The sequence below is a fragment of the Furipterus horrens genome, unplaced genomic scaffold, assembly GCF_987537825.1.
Source record: "Furipterus horrens unplaced genomic scaffold, mFurHor1.1.pri manual_scaffold_3, whole genome shotgun sequence".
Taxonomy (NCBI): Eukaryota; Metazoa; Chordata; class Mammalia; order Chiroptera; family Furipteridae; genus Furipterus; species Furipterus horrens.
Window position 1 is genome coordinate 5,904,195 of NW_028327173.1, and position 21,772 is coordinate 5,925,966.

A 21,772-nucleotide genomic window follows, 5' to 3' on the forward strand; every position below is an offset into this window, starting at 1 on the left:
CCATCACTTGGCCTCTAGTTCCTGAGCTGCAGAGGAGGGAGTTCAGGGACATGACCTCCGAGCCTGGCCCATCACGCCCCTGCAAGTACATACCCCGTCGGCTCTCTCTGCGCCAGTTTCTTCACCTGCAAAAAGGGCCTGTTTCCAGCATTTCCTGGCACCCACTACATTGCCCAAATACCAAAAAGTAACCCTCGGTCCCTGCCCCGAGTTGAGCGATACGATGCAAAAGCCGCACGAGCAAGGCAGCAACGGGAGGAAGGAGGGATGGGCACTCGGACAACAGGCGTCCAAGTGCCTGAACGCTGGCAAGCGCGGCCCACCCTGACCCACCATCCCGCGGGGCGCCGTAGAGCAAAGTCGCGGCCCTGTGGGTTCTCTGCCTCGGGCGGCTCCCCCCAGCCCCCGCCGCCAGTCCCGGGACCCCCTACCCCTGGCCCGAACCCCGCCCCCTCCGCGCGTCCGGATGCCGCCAGCGCGCTCTGCCAGTCCCGGCGCACTCTGGGCAATGCCATCGATGTGCTCGGCGCTCTCCTCAGTCACCGCCCCCCAGGAGTGGGCGGGCCCGTTGCCTCAGGTGGTGTAACAGGCGCCAGGGGTAGCCAATGGCGTGCCTACAGAGCTCCACCCCTCCCCTCCGATTGGCCAGTTCCGGAAAGCGGCGGCCGTAGCCTCCGGAGGCGAGCCACAGTGGAACTCAGGCTTGGTCGCGGCTGCAGTGGTTCGTGCTCTCCTCTTCGCTCCGCTGGTCCGCGGCTGCCGCCATGGCTCAGTGAGTGACGGCCAGCGGGAGCTTTCCGAGAGTCTGCTCGAAGGGAGGAGCCGCCCCCGACGTCGCCTCGGCACCGGGGGTCCCCTGAGTCCGGCCTCGTGGAGCCCAGAGCCCCGGACCTCCGGGGTCTCAGCGCCCTCCGGCTCGGGCTCCAGAACTCCCCGGATCCCGAGCCAGCCCCGCAGCCTCGCTTTCCCCTCGGACCCAGCCCTCTGCCCCTCGCGGCTGCGCGGGAGGATCCCTGTTGCTAGGAAGGGCGGGGGCGGGGGCCAGGCTCGGCCTAGGGAAACCAGGGCTCGATCCGGAGGGCAGGGGCTGGGCTCTGCCAGCAGCTCTGCCTGCGGGGGCCGCCTCCCCGTGTGGGAGACGGGGACACCTGGGACAGTTAACCAGACAGACGAGAGCTTGCGTGTTGTGAATGCTCTTCTGCGTGCGAGCTGAGTTCATCTCAAGAGAACCTGAGGCCCCCTGAAGTGGCAGAGTGGGGGGCGGTCTGCCTGTAGTCGCACGGAGGGCTGCATGCCGGGGTGCTAGCGTGTCAAGGGGAGCAGGGCGCAGAGGAGTTAAGACAAGTTACTAAGTGGCCAAAGCCGGAAAACTGGGCGCCTGGGATGGATTAGGTGGAACTGACACATTTTTCTTTGTTCCTTTTCTGGTCTTTCAGAGCTGATATTGCACTGATCGGACTGGCTGTCATGGGCCAGAACTTAATTCTGAACATGAATGACCATGGCTTTGTGGTAAGTCACAAGGGACACACTCTTCTCTTACGGGTCCTTGCTGTGCTGTAGCCTGAGCGCTGGTGACCTGCTGATGTCAAAGGTCCCAAGTACCCTGGAGCGTATTTCCCTCTCTGTGCCCTGTTGCTGCTTATGACAGTTTTGCAAGGGAAGGAGAAGCTCCACTTTACATGTGGGTGTGGGAGGGCCAGTTCCACGATTCTCTGAGGAAGAGGAGGCCAGCTAAATGTAGCTGTCAGTCCTGTAAGGTCTGCAACCTGAACAAAGCTATCCATAGTATCTTGAGGAGATATCTTAATGGGATATGTAGAGCTCTAACTTTATGGCCTAAGGAGATCTGGGGACAGGGAGAAGTTTAGGTGTAAATAGTAAAGTGGCTTGGACACCAGGATTATCAGTGACGAAAGATAACAGTCTGGAACCAGCTGGTTCCTAGATTTGCAGTCTAACCAGCTCGTGAGAGATGCTGGCCTGATAAGCCGTGGGTAGTTGACCTTTGCTTAGACAGGGAGGGGCAAAAGGAGGTTTGCCACTGTGAGTGTGCGAAACACAATTTATTCTTCTTTTTTTTTTGTAAGATTTTATTTATCTTTAGAAAGGGAGGGCGGAGAAAGAGAGGAAGAGGAACATCAGTGTGTGGTTGCCTTTCTTGCGCCCCCAACTGGGGACCCGGCCTGCAACCCAGGCACGTGCCCTGACTGGGAATCGAACCAGGGACCCTTTGGTTCCCAGCTGGCGTTCAATCCACTGAGCCACAGCAGCCAGTGCCAGAGTTTATTCTTGTATTATTATTATATTATTTTCCATATGAGCAACTGTAAGCCTGCTTTTGTCCCACCCCGTATTCAGTTCTCTGCCATTTCATCCACTGACATTCACTTTACAGTGACCAGTTAGCACTTAGGCGGGGCAAGACAGAGTCCAGCCTCCCCAAAACCTCCGGCTGAGTAGAAATTCCATCGGCACTTGGTCCGCTGTCTGGCAGTCTTGTATGCCTTAGATCTCCTAATCGGCTTTTTGCTCTTTCAGGTCTGTGCTTTTAATAGGACAGTCTCCAAAGTTGATGATTTCTTGGCCAAGGAGGCAAAGGGAACCAAAGTGGTTGGTGCCCACTCCCTGGAAGAGATGGTCTCCAAGCTGAAGAAGCCTCGGCGGATCATACTGCTTGTGAAGGCCGGTCAGGCTGTCGATGATTTCATTCAAAAATTGGTGAGGCCAGCTCTGCCCCCAGCTGCTACTAGGGTGACAGCTTGTCTCGTTCTTTCCTTTAGCTATTTCACTCCTTTGTACTTAAGAAACTCCCCCCCCCCCCCCCGGCAGTTTCTGATATGGACTGCTCAGTTTTAACAAAATAACTGCTTAAATGTCTCAGTGTTGGCTAACTCAGTTGGCACTAATTAAGTAACAGCATATCCTCAGGTGGTGGTAATTGCATATATATAAAATTCTGAGGACATCAAGTGACATTTCTTGTTGTTGTTTTTCTTTCCTTTTTCTCAGAGAAAGAAAAACATCAGTTTGTTGTTCCACTTATTTATGCATTCATTGGTTGATTCTTGCATGTGCCATGACCAGGGAGTGAACTCGCGACCTCAGCATATGGGGACGATGCTCTAACCAGCTGAGCTGTCGGACCAGGGCTCGAGAGACATTTCAATAACAATTCATTAACAACAGTAGAAACAATACAATCACGTGCCACTTAATGACGGGTACATTCTGAGAAGTGCGCTCTTAGACTATTTCCTCATTGTGTGCCCATCACAGAGTGCACTTACACACGCCTGGGTGCTATGGGCTGGCTTGTTGCCCCCGGGCTGCAAGTCTGTGTAGCACGGTACTGTACCAGACAACACGAGATGAAATAAGTCAAGCCCAGGAGAACATGATGCGATCCAGAGGCGCGAGGTGGGCGCGGTATGAGGCTGCCGCTGTAACACAGCGTGCTTTTTCCCAGCAGACTTTTTTAATAAGTAGAATGAGTATACTCTCAGATCACAATAAAAAGTATAGTATCGTAACTACACAAGCCAATAACATAGTCATCTGCTATCACTCGAGTGTTATATATGGTACATAATTGTACGTGCTGTACTTTTATATGACTGACAGTGCAAATCTGCTTACACCAGCATCCGCACAAACACGTGAGTGTGAGCTGTGCTGTGATGTTTTAAGATGACTGACATTACTAAGTGATGGGAGTTTTTCAGTCCCCATTATTATCGTAAAAATTTTTTTTTTACTTACTGATTTTCTAGAGAGAGAGGAAGGGAAAAGGATAGAGACATCGATTTGTTGTTCCCCCGACTTATGAGTTCATTGGTTGATCTCTGCATGTGCCCTAACTGGGGATTGAAACCGCAGCCTTGGCGCATCGGGACGACGCTCTAACCAGCTGAGCTTCCCGGCCAGGGCTCCATTATAACCTTACAGGACTGCCATCCATGGTGTATGTGGTCCAGCCTTGATCAAAGCGTTACGCAGTGCCTTAGTGGACCATACGAGGGATAGTCGGGAAAAGTTAGTTTTGATTGTGTGTTATGAATATTTAGTGCTATTCACTAATAAACCTTAGTGTCCAAATTTTGAAATAAACTCTTTTTTTCTTGGTATTCCTATGAAACAACAATTCTCAAATCATTGTATAATTTAAGCGACAGGAGATCCCCTTCGGGAAGCCTAGGAACTACACACTGGGTACTTGTTTTTGCACCACACCATTTGTTGGCTTTAGGAGGTGTATCTTATTTGGAGGAAAACAAATGCATCCGGGCTGTGGGTGCCTAGTGCCGAGTCCCCCAGAGGCCTGAGAGGCAGGCGTTGGCTGTAGTTCCGGTCGCTGATCATCAGCCGCAGTGGGGTGGGCTCTTGAACACATTGTAGTCTGGCCCTCACTGAGGCTTTTCTCCCCCCCAGCCCACTCCCCGGGGCTAGGGGCCCATCCCTGCAGGTGGTCATCACTGCCTATCTCATGCCTGTGGGTTGTCCATGTTAGCCCCAGCGTGTTCCCTCCGAAGCCTTGCTGGCCCCTCGCTCACTGGGATGGCCGCGGCAGAGGAACCGCTGATAGGGACGACAGCAGCTCCTGGTCAAAGCCCTGTCCCTGTGAGCTCTTTCTGGGATGCCTGTGAGGCCCCTTCCTTCCGTGTACCCCTGGGAAAAGCACTCCCTGTGTGAACGGGGAGGCTTTTCCTCTCCCGCAGCGAATGGAGGCAACCTCAGTGTCGGCGCCCTGCCGCTGCAGGGTGCTTTTCCCCGGGGAAAAAGGCGCATGGGTGAAGGGGAACTGGTGGAAAGTGTTAGTTAGATAGTGAGTAGCCATTCTGCAGTAGGAGCGCTGAGAAAACCAAGGCACTGGCCGCTGGGAAGAAATGCCTTGTGAGGAATGTCACGGCAATAAATAAAGGCAGGGGACAGACATTCCTTCTCAAGAGGGGCAGTGTTAGCACTGGGTTGTTCCTGTAGGGAGAGAGCTGTGTAACCCCTGTGTTACCATTTTTAAGATGAAATGACCTAGAAAAGTCAACACTGTGGCAAAGGACATAGCAAGCATTTTGTGTGGCGAGCTGTCCCGCTGCTCGTGATTAGCTGTGGACAGAAGGGACTGGAGAATGATAGATTGTTCTTTAGCAGAGCAAAACGTTACGTGAGGTTAACTGGACCCTGGCAGGGGGAGACCGGTAACAAACAATACCGCCAGCCTGACCAGTGCTGTAGGAAGGCAGACCCGTCAAGGCCTGTTGGGAATAGAAACCAGGCGGACGGCACCCCCTGGGTTACAGACCTTTCCCAGGAGGTTCCATTTGCCGGAAAGTCGTAGGGTACTCCCAAAGAATTCTTTCCGCTGAGAGTTCGGAGTGGGTTGGCCAGCCCTCAGCTTGTGCACACAGTCCGGCTCTACCCGCGGAGTACTGAGTGTTACACAGTAACATACTTGCCAGCGGGGTGTCCTCGGGGTAAACCCTTGTTTGCGTCCGTTGGCTGAGGTCCGTTTTGCCGTTTTCGCCTCCCATGGCCTTGGTCCGCCTAACGCTGGCATCTGCTTACAGGTCCCGCTGTTGGACACGGGCGACATCATCATTGATGGAGGAAATTCTGAATACAGGGACACCACGGTGAGTGTCCTCCAGTCCAGCTCTCCTGGGTTCTGAGAACACTAGCAAAGAGTGTCAGCACTGCACACGCGACAGAAGAGTGGGCTGTCCTTCCGTGGTGCCGGCTGTGGGGGCGGGGGTGGTCGATCTTAGCCTTTGTTTCTGCTCAGACGCACTAGACGGAGGAGGTTCTTCTCCGTCACTCATGGGACTCAAACGACGGCTGCGTAGGAGCAGCAGGCCAGGAGCCGACGCGAGCGTGTCGCGCAGCTGAGGGCCAGCGCGCCCGCGGTCTCGAGCTGGGAGGGCCCCTACACAACCCCCGGTGCTGGGCGCAGCATGTGGTCCTTGCACTACACCAGCTCTTGGCCGAGTCTGACCGAGCAAGGTCTCTCCAGGAAAAGGCGAATGAGTGTTTCGCCTTACTGCTGTCTTTGGGGACAGGGTAGCTGTCTTAAACATCTGGGTTTTACTTTTAACTCCCGAACTGAGCGGATCCCATTTCTTTAACGGCCAGGTTATTCCTGGATCCTTGGGTTATCTCATGTCAAATGTCGCATCTCCATGCCTGTCACACCTCCTTCACTCGTCGAGAGGAACTTACTTTATGAAAGCGTAATGAGTTCTTTTCCACTTGTGTAGAGACGGTGTCGAGACCTCAAGGCCAAGGGGATCTTGTTCGTGGGGAGCGGCGTTAGTGGTGGAGAGGAAGGGGCCCGGTATGGCCCGTCACTTATGCCCGGAGGGAACAAAGAAGCCTGGTGAGTGCCAAGCGTGCCGCCCGCATTTCAGCACGGGGGAGCCTGACCTCAGAATGGCTGAGCCCCAGGCCATCCTGCCACTTGGAGACAGGAGATGCTGGACGTGCCTTGTCTGTATGTTTTTGTTGCTTTGACTTAATATATGTGCATGTTCCTGCTTTGCCTTTTTTTCCCGTTATTGCTGCCAAGGCTGATCGTGGAAGTTCTACGTAGGCCTGAAGGAATCAGTTCAGAGGGTGCCCTATGCCCTCTCTGGCTTTAGGAGTACGGTCTGCCTCCTTAACTGGTGTGTGGTCCTAAAATAACTTAATTTAATAATAGTGAGTGATGGAAAAATCTGACAGGGCCTCTGAGGCCTATTTGTCCCTGGGAGTAATGAGGTACAGATTTTTTGTATTTGACTTGGGAAAAAACAAGTTTTACACTGTTCGCTGTGCTGTGTATGAGAGGAAGGGTCGGCCGTAGAAGGGGAGGTGCTCTGGGGATGGGAAGGAAGGGGTGCGTCAGACATGGGGTGGGGGCAGCGTACGGGATTGGGAATCCAAATGGAAAGATACGAGTAACTATTTGTGGCTTAGGCTGGGGGTGCCCGCGCTGGGGCTGTGGGAAGACAGAAAGGCAGACAGAGGCTTGGGGCAGAGAGAGAGGAGGAAAGGAGGTATCCTTGGAGGGAAATGTGGAAAGGTAGTATTCTTTTCTGAATGAGTTTGATTTCCAAATATTCTAGAATTATACTACTGGGCATTAACGTAAACCTGATCTCCAGGAGTGATGACTTTATTGGGGAAGATTATTCCTTAAATTTACCTCTCTGATGAGTATGTCTGGGGGTTCACTCCCAGACTTAAATCTAAAAGCAGAGGCCTTCCTGCTTCTAAAAAGCTTAAAAACACTGATGTCGGGCTGCTTGCCCAGTGGGCCGTCAGAAAGGCAGACGATACACAGGAACGTACCTGACCGGCAGGGGGGCTCCAGCCGCCCCTCACTCCTGTCCTCACGGGGTCCGGCGGAGGTGGCAGTGGCGCTTTGCCCTGAAACGCTCAGCAGACAACGAGTGAGCTTCTAGGGTTTCAGGTGTAGCTGCCTCAGCTCCCTCACCCCAGCGTTAGCTTCACAACCCCGTCAGACTTTTGTGTCTTTACGGAAACCCGCGTGTCAGAGTCTTTGTCGGTCACCGGCGAGGGCAGCAAGGCGAGCCCGTCGGGAGCTGTCGTGGCCTCCTGGGGGTGCTGTGGGAGGCGGTCAGCCCGCAGCTGCCGGTGGCTGAACCCCCGGTCTCCCCGCAGAGCCACGCTGTGCCTGGCCGCGAGCAACCCACCTGACAGCGTGGGGTCTCCAGAGAGAGCTCGCGGGGCTGCTGTCGGGGCCACAGCCTCTCCTGACTGCGGGGGAGATTTCCTCGGGGGGCATTCAGCCCCGACTGGTTTACTTTGAGGACCAGGCACTTCGTTCCTTTTTCACGGGCACGTCCACCGCCCGTTAGAAAGGAGAAACATTGGAGTGGGGGGCATCCTTGGGTATGAAATCGGGGCCTCAGCCCCTCCTCAGCAGCTAACCCCCACCGTGTCTCTCCGCAGGCCCCACATCAAGACGATCTTCCAGGGCATCGCGGCAAAAGTGGGAACCGGGGAGCCCTGCTGTGACTGGGCAAGTGCCGGCCCCTCCAGCCAGGCGGCACCATGGCGCGGACGTGCCACCTGGGTCCCAGCGGGTGGCTTGTGGCGTTAAGCTTCTCCATCTTGAGATGGCTGGCGCGCTGGTGCCTGACGTGCATGCCTGTCGCACGTGTGCTGGTGTCTGAATGGGGTGTTCGTGACCTTGAGGCTGACACTGAAAGCTGCCCTCCTCAAATCTCCTACAAGACGGACTCCTTAAAGAGGGGCAGGAAGGGTGGGGCGAAGTAAGGTTTTTAGCCGTATTTCTTCACGGCTGAGGAAGGAACGTCCAAATCCGCAGTGGGCTTTGCTCGCCGTGGTCACGCTCTGTGCTCGGACAGCGGAGGCCGCGGCCTTCTGCCCTGAATGTCAAGGTGGCCTGGGCGCAGCGTGTATACCCCTCCTCCCTGGGTGTTGTGTTGCCATTAAAATAAATCTCATCCCTTACTGCAGCCTCAGTCCACACCGTGGGTGAAAAAAGGCTAGGCTAGGGAGACCCAGGTTGCCACTCTGGCTCTGTTAACTAGGTGACGGCAGGTGAGTCGCCGTCCCCGCATGGACCTCAGTGCTCGCGCCCGTAAAATACGGGCTGGGGCTGGACGGGCTCCACCATCTCTCTAGCTCCTCCTCGCCTTCCACTGTGTGTCGGCACTTGCGTCTGCCATTTTTATTCCAGTGGGTGTATTTTATATGCAATGGACGGCAGAGAGGAAACAAGGGCTGGGGCATGTGAGGAACGTGGGGGGTGTCCCTCCTGGGCCTCACAGTACCCGGCGACTTGCGCTATAGCAGCGGAACTGGTCCTGCACGGTAACCCGTGGTCACGGGTGTCCTATGTTCCGCTCAGAGGGAGGCCGGGGCGGTGATTCGGAGCGCTGACTCCTGTGCTCGTTAGTGTGAAGGGCTGGGAAGGGAGCTCTCATTCCTCGGCAGTAGAGTGCTTAGAATTAAAGGACAATAGCTGCTTTTTAGATACACTTAGGACAGAATCAGGAAGGAAAAACGGGACTTGCCCTTACACACCTTACTCAGGTCAGGTTGGCCTAGCCTCAGGGTATTGGAAAAACAGGTGTCCACACAGAAAGCAGGGGCTCTAGTTCCTTTTTTCTTTTTTTAAAATTGTTGTTCATTTTTGAAGTTAGAGGAAGGATGGGGTGAAGTAAGATGTTTGTAGACATGTTACTTCATGGCCACAGAAAGTGTCAAAACCAGAGGGGGTAGGTCAGCAATGGAAGCAGACTAAGGAAGTTCCTGATGTAAACGTGGCTGGTGTCAAAGCAAAGAGTGACTGCCAGGGCACAGACCCAAACGTCTGGCCCACCGGGCACGTGTCCCCGTCATAGAGATGGGTGCATGGGCCTGCAGGCTGCTGCCGTTAAATATTTGACCCCTGCCACTCCCCTTGTTCTGATTCCTCGCCCACTAAACAGTTGTCAGATAATGGGGCTTCCCAAGTAGCTTGTCTACAGGGACAGAACGTGTTGATCGGACTGACATGTGTAACCACTGGGGTCTGTATTTAAATTTCTCATCTTAAGTTCATAAACTGCGCTGGGGTTTTATACATCTTCCCAGCTCTGTTACAAAACCAGTATCTTGTCAACTCTGAGAGCCTGGCAGGAACACAGTTCTGCATTTTTACAAGGTTGTGGGCCAGGCCTGGGATCGGAGGGCGTTTTTATCTCTCGGTGGCCATTAGAAACAACTACGATACATTTATGTTTAAAAGTACAAGTGATTTAACTAGCCAACCTATTGTAGCCTCCAAGAAGAGTGGTAGCTTCCCCCTAGCAAGTGAGTGGGGGCTGGGAGTGGGGAATTTATTTTAATAAGAATGAGAAAGGATGGTCATGTAGGCTAAAGAGCGACAGGTACTTTCAGTGAGTTTCTGGATCTTGAAAACTTTACAGGAATGAGTTTGGAGTTAGTTTAAAATAACACTGGACTGGATTGAAGCTTGCATTGAATTGCTATATATTGAGTTATTTTAAAATGCTGTATTTGCCTCACTATTTTCTGTGTGGGGTGGGAGTCTCGTTGAAGGATTTGATGTGGGCTTCTCTGGTGTGTTTGGTATGTTCTCTGCTCTCTGACGGCCCCTGGGTGTTTGCGGCCTGACAGGTGGGAGAGGAGGGCGCAGGACACTTCGTGAAGATGGTGCACAATGGGATCGAGTACGGGGACATGCAGCTCATCTGTGAGGCTTACCACCTGATGAAGGACATCCTGGGCATGGAGCACAGTGAGATGGCACAGGTGGGTGTGGCCCTGGCCCCCGCGGTGACAGGAAAGCCTTCCTGTCCTTTTCCTTTGGTCGTTCTGATGGCTAGGATGGCTTAGCCTAATTAAAGGGAAGCAAGCCATCAGTTACGGGTCTGTAAAATACGGTAGGGAGTCACTAAGCCAGAAGTTCCCACCACTTAGTGAGCCTTCCTGCGTGTCAGGCACCGTCGCTTCCCACGCGTGTCTCGTTGGACCGGTGCGTGGTCCCGTGTGGGAGGTGCAGTGGAGCTTTCTTTTCTGATCAGATTGGGACTGGCATTTGACAGCCTTTCCCCCAGCATTTTATTATGAAACTGTTCACACACAGCAGAGTTGAAAGAATTCGACAGTGAACACTCATATACACACGCACAGATTCTGCCATTAACATTTTACTACACTTGCTTCATCGACTCTGTCCATTCCTCTCATGGTTTAATCTTTTTTCATATGTATCAAAGTAAACTGCAGACATCAGTCGTCTTTTCTCTAAATACTTCAGTGTATTAAGTAGGTAAACATTTATTTTCTTTTTGAAAAGGTTTTATTTATTTTCAGAGAAACGGGGAGGGAGGGAGAAAGAGAGGGAAGGAAACATCAGTGTGTGATCTCTCTGCTGCCTCTTGCACGCCCCAAACTGGGGGCCCGGCCCACAACCCAGGCACATGCCCTGACTGGGAATCGAACCAGCAACCCTTTGGTTCACAGGCCAGCACTGAACCTACTGAGCTGCATATACCAGCCAGGGCAGTAAACATTTAATTAAAACCACAGGAAGGTGCATTTGTTCACCAGTGAAGTCTTTTTCTTTAAGTTCTGCTGGTTAGCATTCTCGCCGTCTTTCTTTTCGTCTGGAATTTCTAGTTTCAATTATTTCAAGTGGAGCATGATTTAAAGACATATTTTTCTAATTTTTAAATTTGTGTTATCCCCACTTACTTTGTCTCACAGACATGCCCTTACTTTTCTTTCCAAAACAATTTAGTTTTCTTTTTATTTATTTATTGTTACTTTAAATTTTTTTTTAAAGAGGGAAACAGCTATTTTTTATTCCATTTATTTATGCATTTCTGTGTGCCCTGACTGGGGATCAAACTCGTAGCCTTGGCATATCAGGATAATGCTCTAACCGATAGCTGTCCGGCCAGGGCTAACTTAGTTTTCATAGAAACGATGCTTTTTTGGTGTGTGTTCATATTTAATTGGTTTACATAATACTTAGTGTATTCATTCAATATATTTATATGAGTGCTTTAATAATATATGCTAGACACTGTTCTGAATGTTGGAGATACAATAGTTAAAAAACAAAAAATAAAGTCTCTCCCCTCATGGAGGTGGAAGTTGGACAATAATGGTTAAATACAGGATATTAAACTAGTTAGTGAGCACTGTTACAAAGAAAAGGACACTGATGTAAGAGGTGGGTCTAGATCGGCAGTCAAGGAAGGCGTCTGAGGAGGTGACAGGTGCAGACGCCCACGCGAGGTGAGGGAGCCATTGTTGTGACCAGGAAGTCGGCACCGCCCGGTTAGAAAGTATAGTTGACCTTGGTCAGCGGCAGCCTCAGCGGGTGGAAGCACAAGCTTCGGCCACGCAAGGCAGAGAGAGAAGGGCCTCTTGTCCTCGCGTGTTGAGCAGACCGAGCATCGGTCGGCACTAATCCTTGTTTTTCGCGTCCTGCATGTAGGCATTTGAGGACTGGAATAAGACAGAGCTAGACTCGTTCCTGATTGAAATCACAGCCAATATTCTCAAGTTCCAAGACAGCGACAATACTCCCCTGCTGCCGAAGATCAGGGACAGCGCGGGGCAGAAGGGCACGGGGAAGTGGACCGCCATCTCAGCCTTGGAGTACGGCGTGCCTGTCACCCTCATCGGTAACGTGCGGCTGGCTTTTCGCGGGACCCTTCACCTCTCCTTTGCGATGACTTGCTGTCCTGGGGACAGTGGTAGACGGGCTCCTGCGCGCAGGGTCTTCCATTGGAGGCTGTTCAGCCCCAGTCAGCTTTGCAGGTACTTCCTGCTCTCGGCACCTGGGACAGCAGTGTCAGAGAGGCTGAAGCTGCTTCCGAGTCCCTTTGTGGTCCTTCCCCAATCGTGGGAGCTTTGTGATAAAATCAGAAGTTAGTCTTTCTTATCCAACTTGATCCTTGGGATAGTTTTAGTGACTTGGTGATATAATTATTAATTACAGTCAGTGACCTGAATCTTTTCAATGGGCCAAGTAAATACAGTTTTTCCTACAAAAGTTCACAGAATAACGTAAGTTTATGTACTCAGCATTTATTATTTCTTGCTGAGGTTTCCTCCCAAATATTTAAAAATGAAAACATTACTTATACATTTCAAGTCCCTCAGTATTCTTTTCCTAAGTACCTTCCCCCTCTTCTTTCAGGAGAAAACTATCTTGAAGTGAGTGTGTATTCTCCCCATCCATGTTTTTTTATCTTAACAGCTAAGCTCAAACTCAAAAAGAGGTACTGAGAAGGAAATAATAAAACAGAAATAAACAACAAATAATAAGAGGACTAACAAAACTACAAGTAGATTCTTTGAGATAAAACAGCTTCACTTCTGGAAGACTAAGGAGGAGAATGGATAAAGGTGTCTGGCATGTACGGTGGACCTCTGCTCCCGGCAGAACGGCTCCCCTGTGATAAAGCAGAATTTCTTGTTCTCGCAGAGACGGCTGCCTTTCCTGACCCGATCTCCTGCTTCCTTTTGATTTCCAGATGTGCCCTGTGAGCTGAGTGGTGGGAAGGCCCATCGTTCAGGAGGGAAAGGAGGTTGCTTGGTCCCACTCTGTATAGAAGGGAGTTGGCTGCTTTTTAGCTAATCTGAGTGACACTGTAGATACAAGGGGACAAGGGACAATAGCTGAGAGCTGTTTATTCATTGCTGACTCAAATATAAGAGTATTAGTCTCAAAAAGAATTCTATCCTCATTTTAGAGACTGCACCCTTTCTACCGGCCGAAGGCAGGCTAGGGCTCATCCTTGGGTGGGTACCTCTTTGTCTGCAGAACTAATGGGGAAGCCGGTCCTCCAGCTCACCCGGGTTTCGCCACACTTGCCTCTTTGTGCCAGTGCTTACAAAGCTTCCGCCCACAAGTGCTAAGTCATGCTGCGTGCGCTGCAGGAGCGACTGGCAGGGCACAAGGCCCCAACTTTATTCTGATTATAGCATAGATCGTCAGCTGAACAAGCAGGCTTCTATAAGGGACGGTGTTGGAAGATTCTGCATGCCTTAACACTCAGATGCTGTTGTGAAATGTTTCTCGTGCCAGTGAAGTAACATTATGAGACTTGGCTGGTGCCCGTGGACACTGAACACTAACCTAGAGCCGCACCTCACCTTACTGCACCCCAGACGTTGCGTTTTGCACAAATGGGAGGCAAGCCCCCCCACCAGGGAAGAGATGATGCTGACCCTCCTTTATTGAGACACTCGCTTTATTGCGGTGACCTGGAGCCAGCCTGCACTGTGTGAGGCCAGCCTGGGCAGGAATTAGCCAGTGGGGTCTTCTGAAGGGTGGGTCTGTGAGTGCACTTCTCACTGTCGCCGTCATTCCACGTTGATGGGGGCCTCAAAGGAAAGAGAGTCTTTGGTGAGCGTTTAAAAATGAAAGGCCTGGTGATTGAAATTTAAATTTTACTCATAGATCAACACTGAATAACTGTGAATAATAGTTACTACTAGTAACTGTTAGTATGAATAATAGTTTACTATTTTAGTTTTCCCTGAAAACTCCCCTTTGAACTTCACGCTGATATTCGTAGTTGGAGACCTGTATTTATGTTGGAACGTTGACTTGGAGGTTTAGTTATTACGTTCACTGCACAGAGCTCTTCATACGAGTTCTTTCTGACCCAGGTGAGATTCTGTGGCCTGAGGCTGAGACTCTCAGCTCCTTGAACAACTGGACATCTTGCTCCATTTCTGCTTCTCCTCCTCGTCCGCAGCCGGGTGTCCTCTCCCTCCTTGATGTGTGTGGTAACATGTTCTCTGCCCCCGCCCGCCCCCCGTGCAGGAGAGGCCGTCTTTGCCCGATGCTTGTCGTCTCTGAAGGACGAGCGCATTCAGGCCAGCAAAAAGCTGCGGGGGCCTCAGAAGTTCCAGTTTAAAGGCGATAAGAAGTCATTCCTGGAGGACATTCGAAAGGTGGGGCTCTGTCCCTGGCAGTCGCCACTGTTTGTCCCTTGGAAGGCAGCGGGGGTGTGGCTGTGGGAGAAGGACACTGAGGCTACAGGGCGGGGGTGGGATCACGTGTAGCTTCCTTTGGTCTCCCTGCAGCCTTTCCCACCTCCTCGCCCTTGGGGGGACCGCACTGCTGTGGGGGTACGGCGAGTAGCACCAGTGGCTACTCTTCTGATCGCAGCTAGAGCCAGCCTTTGTGTCGCCCTGCAGGCCCTCTATGCGTCCAAGATCATCTCCTACGCTCAAGGCTTCATGCTCCTACGACAGGCGGCCACAGAGTTTGGCTGGACCCTCAACTATGGTGGCATCGCCTTGATGTGGAGGGGCGGCTGCATCATCAGAAGGTACGTGACGGGAGGCACGTGCCGGGCTGCCAGGCTGGAGGAGGGACGTCAGGGCACTGTGAACCGTGTCCCCATAACCGGTGCACTTCGCCCTCTCGCTGGGACAAGGCCGCAGGCCGGTTAGTCACGTCCCACTTTTCCTGTGCAGCAGCAGTTCTCACTGTTGGGTGGGCCAAAAAGTCCCTTCAGATTTTTCTATAAAATAAAAGACATTTTTCATTTTCACCAATAACTATTGATTTGGATATCTTGAGTACGTCGGGTGTCTCCCGCTATTGGCTTCTAGTGGGTCAAGGCCAGGAGGCTGCTAAACATCTTCCAGTGCCTGAGACAGCCCCGCAGCAAAGGGTTATTTGGCCAAAATGTCAGTAGGACCAAGGAACTTCTCAAGCCACTTCTGACACGTTCGATCCGTCACAGCACCTTCTCCGTGCACGGCACAGATCTCTGTTTCAGTTGTGTTTTGCCTTTCTTGAAATAACACAGCGTAATACACCGAAAATGTTGTGCATTTTCTTCCACTTGAATATTAAAATGGCTGCACAAAAATTCACTAATTTTGATGTTTTTTTTAAATGCTCGCTGACATGACAGCTGTCACAATACAGTCTAACAAAACTGTTTCAAACGAAGTTAAAGACCACTAAGCGCTACTAGGGCCGTTGTACCGGGGGGAATAAGACAAACTTTTGGTCAGCGCAGCAGACGGTCTGCACTGCGCTTTTCAAAGCGCTTCTGTGGCACTCGCGCCCTCTGGCCTTGCCTCCTGGGCCCCGGGCTCTGTATTCTCGGTGAGAAAAACAGCTAGCGGGTGGGGCCGCGAATCGTAACTTTGTTCCTCTCTGGGGTGTAAGTCAGCTTCCGGCTTCCTTGCCCTGCTCTCTGCCAGGCAGCCGGGCTGCTGGGGTTAAGGCTCACTGACGTCTCCCCTCTCGGTTGTTGCAGCGTGTTCCTAGGAAAGATAAAGGATGCGTTTGATCGAAACCCAGGACTTCAGAACCTCCTGCTCGATGACTTCTTTAAGTCAGCCGTGGAAGACTGCCAGGTGGGGGGCCCAGAGCCGCGGGTGGGGTCCGCTCTGGGCTTTGCTCGGGGGCGGCCGATGAGAGGAGGTCATTCTCCGCGGACCCGCTCACCTGTTCCGTGGGCTTTGTGTCTCCCGCGCAGGAGCCCTGGCGGCGGGCGGTCAGCACAGGCGTGCACGCGGGCATCCCCATGCCCTGCTTCACCACCGCCCTTTCCTTCTACGACGGCTACAGACATGACATGCTGCCGGCCAACCTGATCCAGGTGAGCGGGGGCGAGGCGGGCGGGGGGGGCGGGCGGCACCCACGGGCCGTGGGCCACGTGCCTGCGTGTCCGGCCAACCTGATCCAGGTGAGCTGGGGGGAGGCGGTCGGGGGGGCGGGTGGCACCTGCGGGCCATGTGCCTGCGTGTCCGGCCAACCTGATCCAGGTGAGCTGGGGGGAGGCGGGCGGGGGGGGCAGGCGGGCGGCACCTGCGGGCCACGTGCCTGCGTGTCGTCCTGACCCACCCCGTTTCTCGTTTCCCAGGCCCAGCGGGATTACTTTGGGGCTCACACCTATGAACTCTTAGCCAAACCGGGAAAGTTCATCCACACCAACTGGACAGGCCATGGCGGCAGCGTGTCGTCGTCCTCGTACAACGCCTGATTGGACAGGGTCCCCCGCCCACTGTGATTCCATAGACGGACATTCCACGTGCCGCACAGCACTGCTTCCACGCCCTTTGCCCCACTTCCCGCTCAGATCTCTTAAAATAGTGTCGTCAGACTCCTGAAAAGTCACCCCCAGCTCACCTGGGGAGCAACTCCGTGAGAACCCTCATGGCCCCCACTCTTGCCCCCTGGGGCTGATGGGGGATTGTCACGTGCTCCATAGGAGGGGCCAGCTCCTTGACACAGTCACTGTCCACATGTCCCCGTGGGTCAGGGAGGCCCCCTGAGTTTGCCTGGATAAGGAAATCACAGAGAAGGGAAGGGACCTTGTGGAATCTACTCAGACTGAATCCTTTGTACCATGCAGCCAAATTCCCTTTTCCTCTACTTAATAAAAGCTACGTTGTATTTCAGCTTTTCTCCAGAGTCTTGAATACGCTCACCTCTGCCACGCTGAGCCGTGGCCCGCTGGCACATGACGTTTAAATCAAGCTTGCTTCCTTCCAGCCTTACTATTTCCTCTTTGTTTAAAAAAAAAAAAATTCCTGAATAATGCAAAAAACCTTCATTCAGGTTAGTGATTAACTCTGCAGGGAAGGGGGAGAGGCAGCAGGGAGGGACCGTACAGGGTACTGGAGTGTACTGGTATTTTTTTTCCTTGGGGCAATAGATATATGGCTGTTTGTGGTATTCTTTATGCCTTTTTTTATGTGAGATGTTTCATAATAAACATTTCAGAGAATTGCACTTCAATGACAGGCTCCGCTTGGCCTGGTTCATTCTCTCGCCCATGCCTGTCTGTCTGTCTGTGTCTTTTAACAGGCTTGTGGGTGTGATGTGGGGTGTTAGCACCCTAAGTGCGCCCCTGGAATCGGGACTTTTCACTCCATCTTACTTAGAAGGAAGACCACACGCTGACTGGCCTGGCGCCCCCCTGGTGGTTTTTCTCTAGCAGCTGAACTCAGGAAGGCTTCCCTGGAGGGCTTCCGAAAGCCCTAAAAGGAGGCCTGAGGATAGAGCCCACAGCTCCCATGTTTTAGCAGCCAGTGTCCCTAATCTGACCTCTGACCTCTTTCAGAAGAATGCAGGGGGCGGGTGAGCTGGCCTGGGAGACATCCTTTTCAATAAACGATCAGCTTTTAAAGCTCTTCACCTGGACTTGAACACTTGGACCTGCCCTAGCCGCCTCCTCCCACACCCACGCAGAAATATAAGGGGCGCTGAGTCACGGCTGATGATTCAGGATTCTTTTTAAGGGCTGTGAACTCGGAAGCAGTTTTTCTCAGAGGCTCATCTACTGACCATGTGCCCTCCAGCACACAGATGCTTCTAGAATAGAGAGCGGGTTCCTTCCAAGAGAAACAGTAGAAATGGGAGGCTAGACGTCAAGAGGGCCTATTGATGGGGCGGAGCCAGCACTTCTGGCCCCTGCTGTCTGCTCCAGAGGCTGTCCATGGTGAACGGGGTTCAAATCCAAGCCCTTCTACTTACCAGCTCTATGGCTTTGGGCAAATTGCTGACTACCTCTGGCCTCAGTTTTCTCATTTGTAAATGGAGATAATAATGGTACCTGTCTCCTTCAGGCTAATGTGAGGACTCACCCAATAAAACTAGAGTGGTGATGGGCACGGGATAAGCACCTATTTAAGTGGCAATTACTGGCATTACCACTTCAGGGTGCACCTGTCCCCGAAGCAGTGGCATTTCTGACAGGAACCAGATGTTACTTCGCAGCAGCCCGCAGACCCCGATCCAGCGGGCCCGGGGCTGGCCACACACGCCGCTTTTCCAACAAGCTTGCGCTGGCGCCAGGGACGCGTGGAGCAGAGAATGGCAATTCTAGCACAGAGACAGCGGGGTTCGAACCCTCACTCTGCTATCTTCTGGCCTTGTCCCCTGGGTGAGTTATGCAAGGCCTCTGAGTTTCCGTTTCTTCATCGGCAGCACGGGGTTAATGGCGACTTCCCTAGGTTATTGTGGTGATGAACAAAGCTGTATAAGGTACTTTGCACAGTATCCGACACACAGCAGAACACAGTGGACGCTAAGCCTCAGCCAGGTCGCTTAGGGGTTAGAACGTCATCCCGATACGCCAAGGTTGTGACTTCCGTCCCAGGTCGGCACGTACAAGAAGCAACCAATGATGCATAAATACGTGGGACAACCAACTGATGTTTCTCTTCCTCTCTCTCAAAAATAAAAAAATTAATAAATGGAAGCTATTTTTATTGTTAATAAGAGTCCTCTGCCTAGGTCCTTGGCAGGGCCTCTTTTTTTCTATACATGCCTTCAGGCCTTTTAATTTTACATGCCATGACTTATTTGAAAAACATATCAATAGAAAATTCATTAGCTCTAGAAAGGCATCCTGGCCTAGCGGTTAGGAGCCTGGGGTCCACGGCCATCCCGCCTGGGCCCGCAGCCTAGCCCCACCACTCCCTCACGGGGTCACGTCACGTGTTACTTAACCCCGTAGTAATGCCCATTGCGCAGAGCTGTCCGGAGGATCACATTAGTGCCTGCCGCCCAGTGAGTACCGTGTAGGGCTTGCTGTTTCTTACCTACCTCCTGCTGAAGGTGCGGTCGTTCAGAGACTCTGGAAGTGGATGGAGGTGGACAGGGGGTCCTGTCCAGCCTAACCGCGCAGGGACAGTCCGGTGGCTATTCCCGTGGAGGGCCTCATGACTTCGGTTACTTCTTTCTGCTTTATTCAGGACACAAGAGAGTTCATTATAAAGACATGGATCAGACGAGAGAACAGACGGGATTTCTCAGCAGAGACTAGGCAGGGGACTCGCAGGGTTACACCTTCTTTGAGGCAGGTGAGGAGTCCATCTTTTTAAGAGAAAGACTTTCATAATATATACACACGGCCTACTGAGGACGTTTAGGTCAGTGACAGACGGCGTGTACGTCAGTGGTGTGCCACACGCAGCCTCGGTGTGTGGCCGCCTGAGCCATCTAGGGGTGTGTAAGTACGTCTGTGATGTTCGCACGATGGAATCGCCTATCAACACATTTCTCAGAATGTATCCCCGTCACTAAGTGGCACATAACTGTGTACTATGTTCAGTATATATATTGGTATATATATGTTCACTGTCTAGTAATCTTACCTGCTCTTCCAGTTACTACTGTACAGCATATAACCAGACTCAGTGACATAATATAACTACCATTTTATTTTCCTGGTTCTGTGGGTTAGGAATTTGGAATGGTCGGGGAGACAGCTTGTCTCTGTTCCACAATGACTGGTTCCTCAGCCGGGGGACAGTTCCTTGGCTTGGATCTTAGAGGTGTCTGTCTTCTTCATGCATCTGGTGATTCGTGCGGGCTGCTGGCTGGGACCTCAGCTAGGACTGTCAGCTGGAAAAGGTACACACGGCCAAACCACATGGCCTTGGCCTACTTCAGCACTTGGCGGCCTCAGGCTCAGCAAACTTCTTAGGCGGTGGTGGTTCAGGGCTCCAAAGGTGGGGGCGGGCTGTTCAGCAAACAAAGTGAACACAACATTGCCTTTTAAGATTTAGCCACAGGCTTTGGCTGGGGCGGTTGTGGCTCAGTGGACTGAGCCCTGGCCTGTGAACCAAAAGATTGCTGGTTCAGTTCCCAGTCAGGGCACATGCCTGGGTTGTGGGCCAGGTCCCTAGTTGGGGACATGTAGAGGCAACCAATTGATATATGTTTCACACATCAATGTCTCTCTCTCTCTCTCTTCCTCCTTCCCTGTCCCTCTCTCTAAAAATAATTAAATGAAACCTTTTAAAAGACCTAGCCACAGGTGTCATAGAGCATTGCTCCAGCTGCATTATATCAGGAGCAAGTCATGAGCCCCTCAGATTCAAGGGAGGAGGATTAGATGCAACCTCTTGATGGAGATACTGTTTTGTTTTTCTTTGTTGTTTTGCAATGATCTGCCACATGTGCTTCCCTCGAAAAGGACAGTTTGTTACCCGGGGACGTTGGGAACCCTGGACCTACTTAGGGGTTTTCCTGAGGGTCTCCTACAGTATAAACAGCATATATAAGAATACAGTAGCTCTCAGAGTGTATGCCAGGCACTTCTCTTTCTTTCTTCATTTCTTTTTTAGATTTAATTAATTTATTTTGAGAGAGAGAAGAAGGGAGGGCGAGAAATATCAATCGGTTGCCTCTCCTATATGCCCCAACCAGGGACCAAATCCGCATCCCAGGAATGTGCCCTGACCGCGAATCAAACTGGGGACCCTTCACTTCGCGGTCAGGGCTGCCAGACACTCACTGTTCTCAGTTCACTCATTGAATACAACACCCTCTGAAATAGGTACTCATTATCCCCAGTTTACAGATGAAGCCCACAGCTATGAAGTGACTTGTCCAAGGTCACATAGCTCCTGACAAAGAACTGAAATTTGAACCCTGGCAGGTCTGGTGCCAGAGTCCACGCCCTTAATCATTCAACGATCTTGCTGTTCAGGGTGCACACGTCATTTCCTCACCGGCATCTTCACTGTGACCTACCAGGGGTCAAGCTCTGTGCCGGCAACCCTTCGTCCAGCGGTGAGAGAAGTCGCAGACCCTGACCTCATGAGCTTATAAAATGCACATAACAGCGAAAGGAGACTGATTTTCGAATGGGCATTTTTACAGTGCAATTTAGGGGAAATAAATGATGACTGCTATTGAACTAAATGTTGATGGTGCGCTACTGAGTACAGCCGAGGAGGATCCAGGAAACCCGCAAATGTCCTTGTCTTATTTATAGTGACAGCAGAGACTCAGAAGCTGGGCTGCTCGTGATCAAACCCGGGCTCTACCACTTCCGAGCACTTCCACCGCGGGCAAACTCTCCCACCTCTGTGACCCTGCTTCTCATATGTAAACGGGGGGTACAGGACCTTCCTCCGGGGGCACCTGAGATATAAAACGGGCCCCTAGAACAAAGCCATAGCAATTAAGTAACCACCAGTGGGGACCCACCTTGTTCCATGGTGTGGCTCGGTGCTGCCATCTAGTGGCCAGTGTGCATGACTCGCTCTTCATCCCGGAAAAATAGTTCCAACCAAATAAACTCATTTCCTATAAAGCAATACCTCAGGCCTGGGCCTTTTTCTTCAGCCTCTGAAGTACCTGGATGTTTCACAAGTCTCACTAGAATAATGTGCTTTTGCCTTGGGAAGCAACTGTTATAAAATGAGATAATATGCAAGGCACAGAGCATAGAAACGGCCTGGGAAATAATTCTTACTATTTATTTCTTGAGCACTTATGTTAGCAATTTAA

General features: G+C 51.8%; 1 protein-coding gene across 1 annotated transcript; it reads left to right on the plus strand.

Moving 5' to 3' along the window:
• Nucleotides 1-663: 663 nt before the first annotated feature.
• PGD (phosphogluconate dehydrogenase) lies at nt 664-16,923 on the plus strand. Its single transcript, XM_090268577.1, has 13 exons — nt 664-772; nt 1,437-1,512; nt 2,542-2,721; nt 5,565-5,630; nt 6,252-6,370; nt 7,948-8,017; nt 10,147-10,281; nt 11,978-12,167; nt 14,321-14,451; nt 14,698-14,831; nt 15,777-15,876; nt 15,999-16,121; nt 16,386-16,923. Exons 1-13 carry the CDS (start codon nt 765-767, stop codon nt 16,503-16,505), a joined length of 1,452 nt encoding a protein of 483 aa, XP_090124703.1. The 5' UTR covers nt 664-764; the 3' UTR covers nt 16,506-16,923.
• The last annotated feature ends 4,849 nt before the right edge of the window (nt 16,924-21,772 follow it).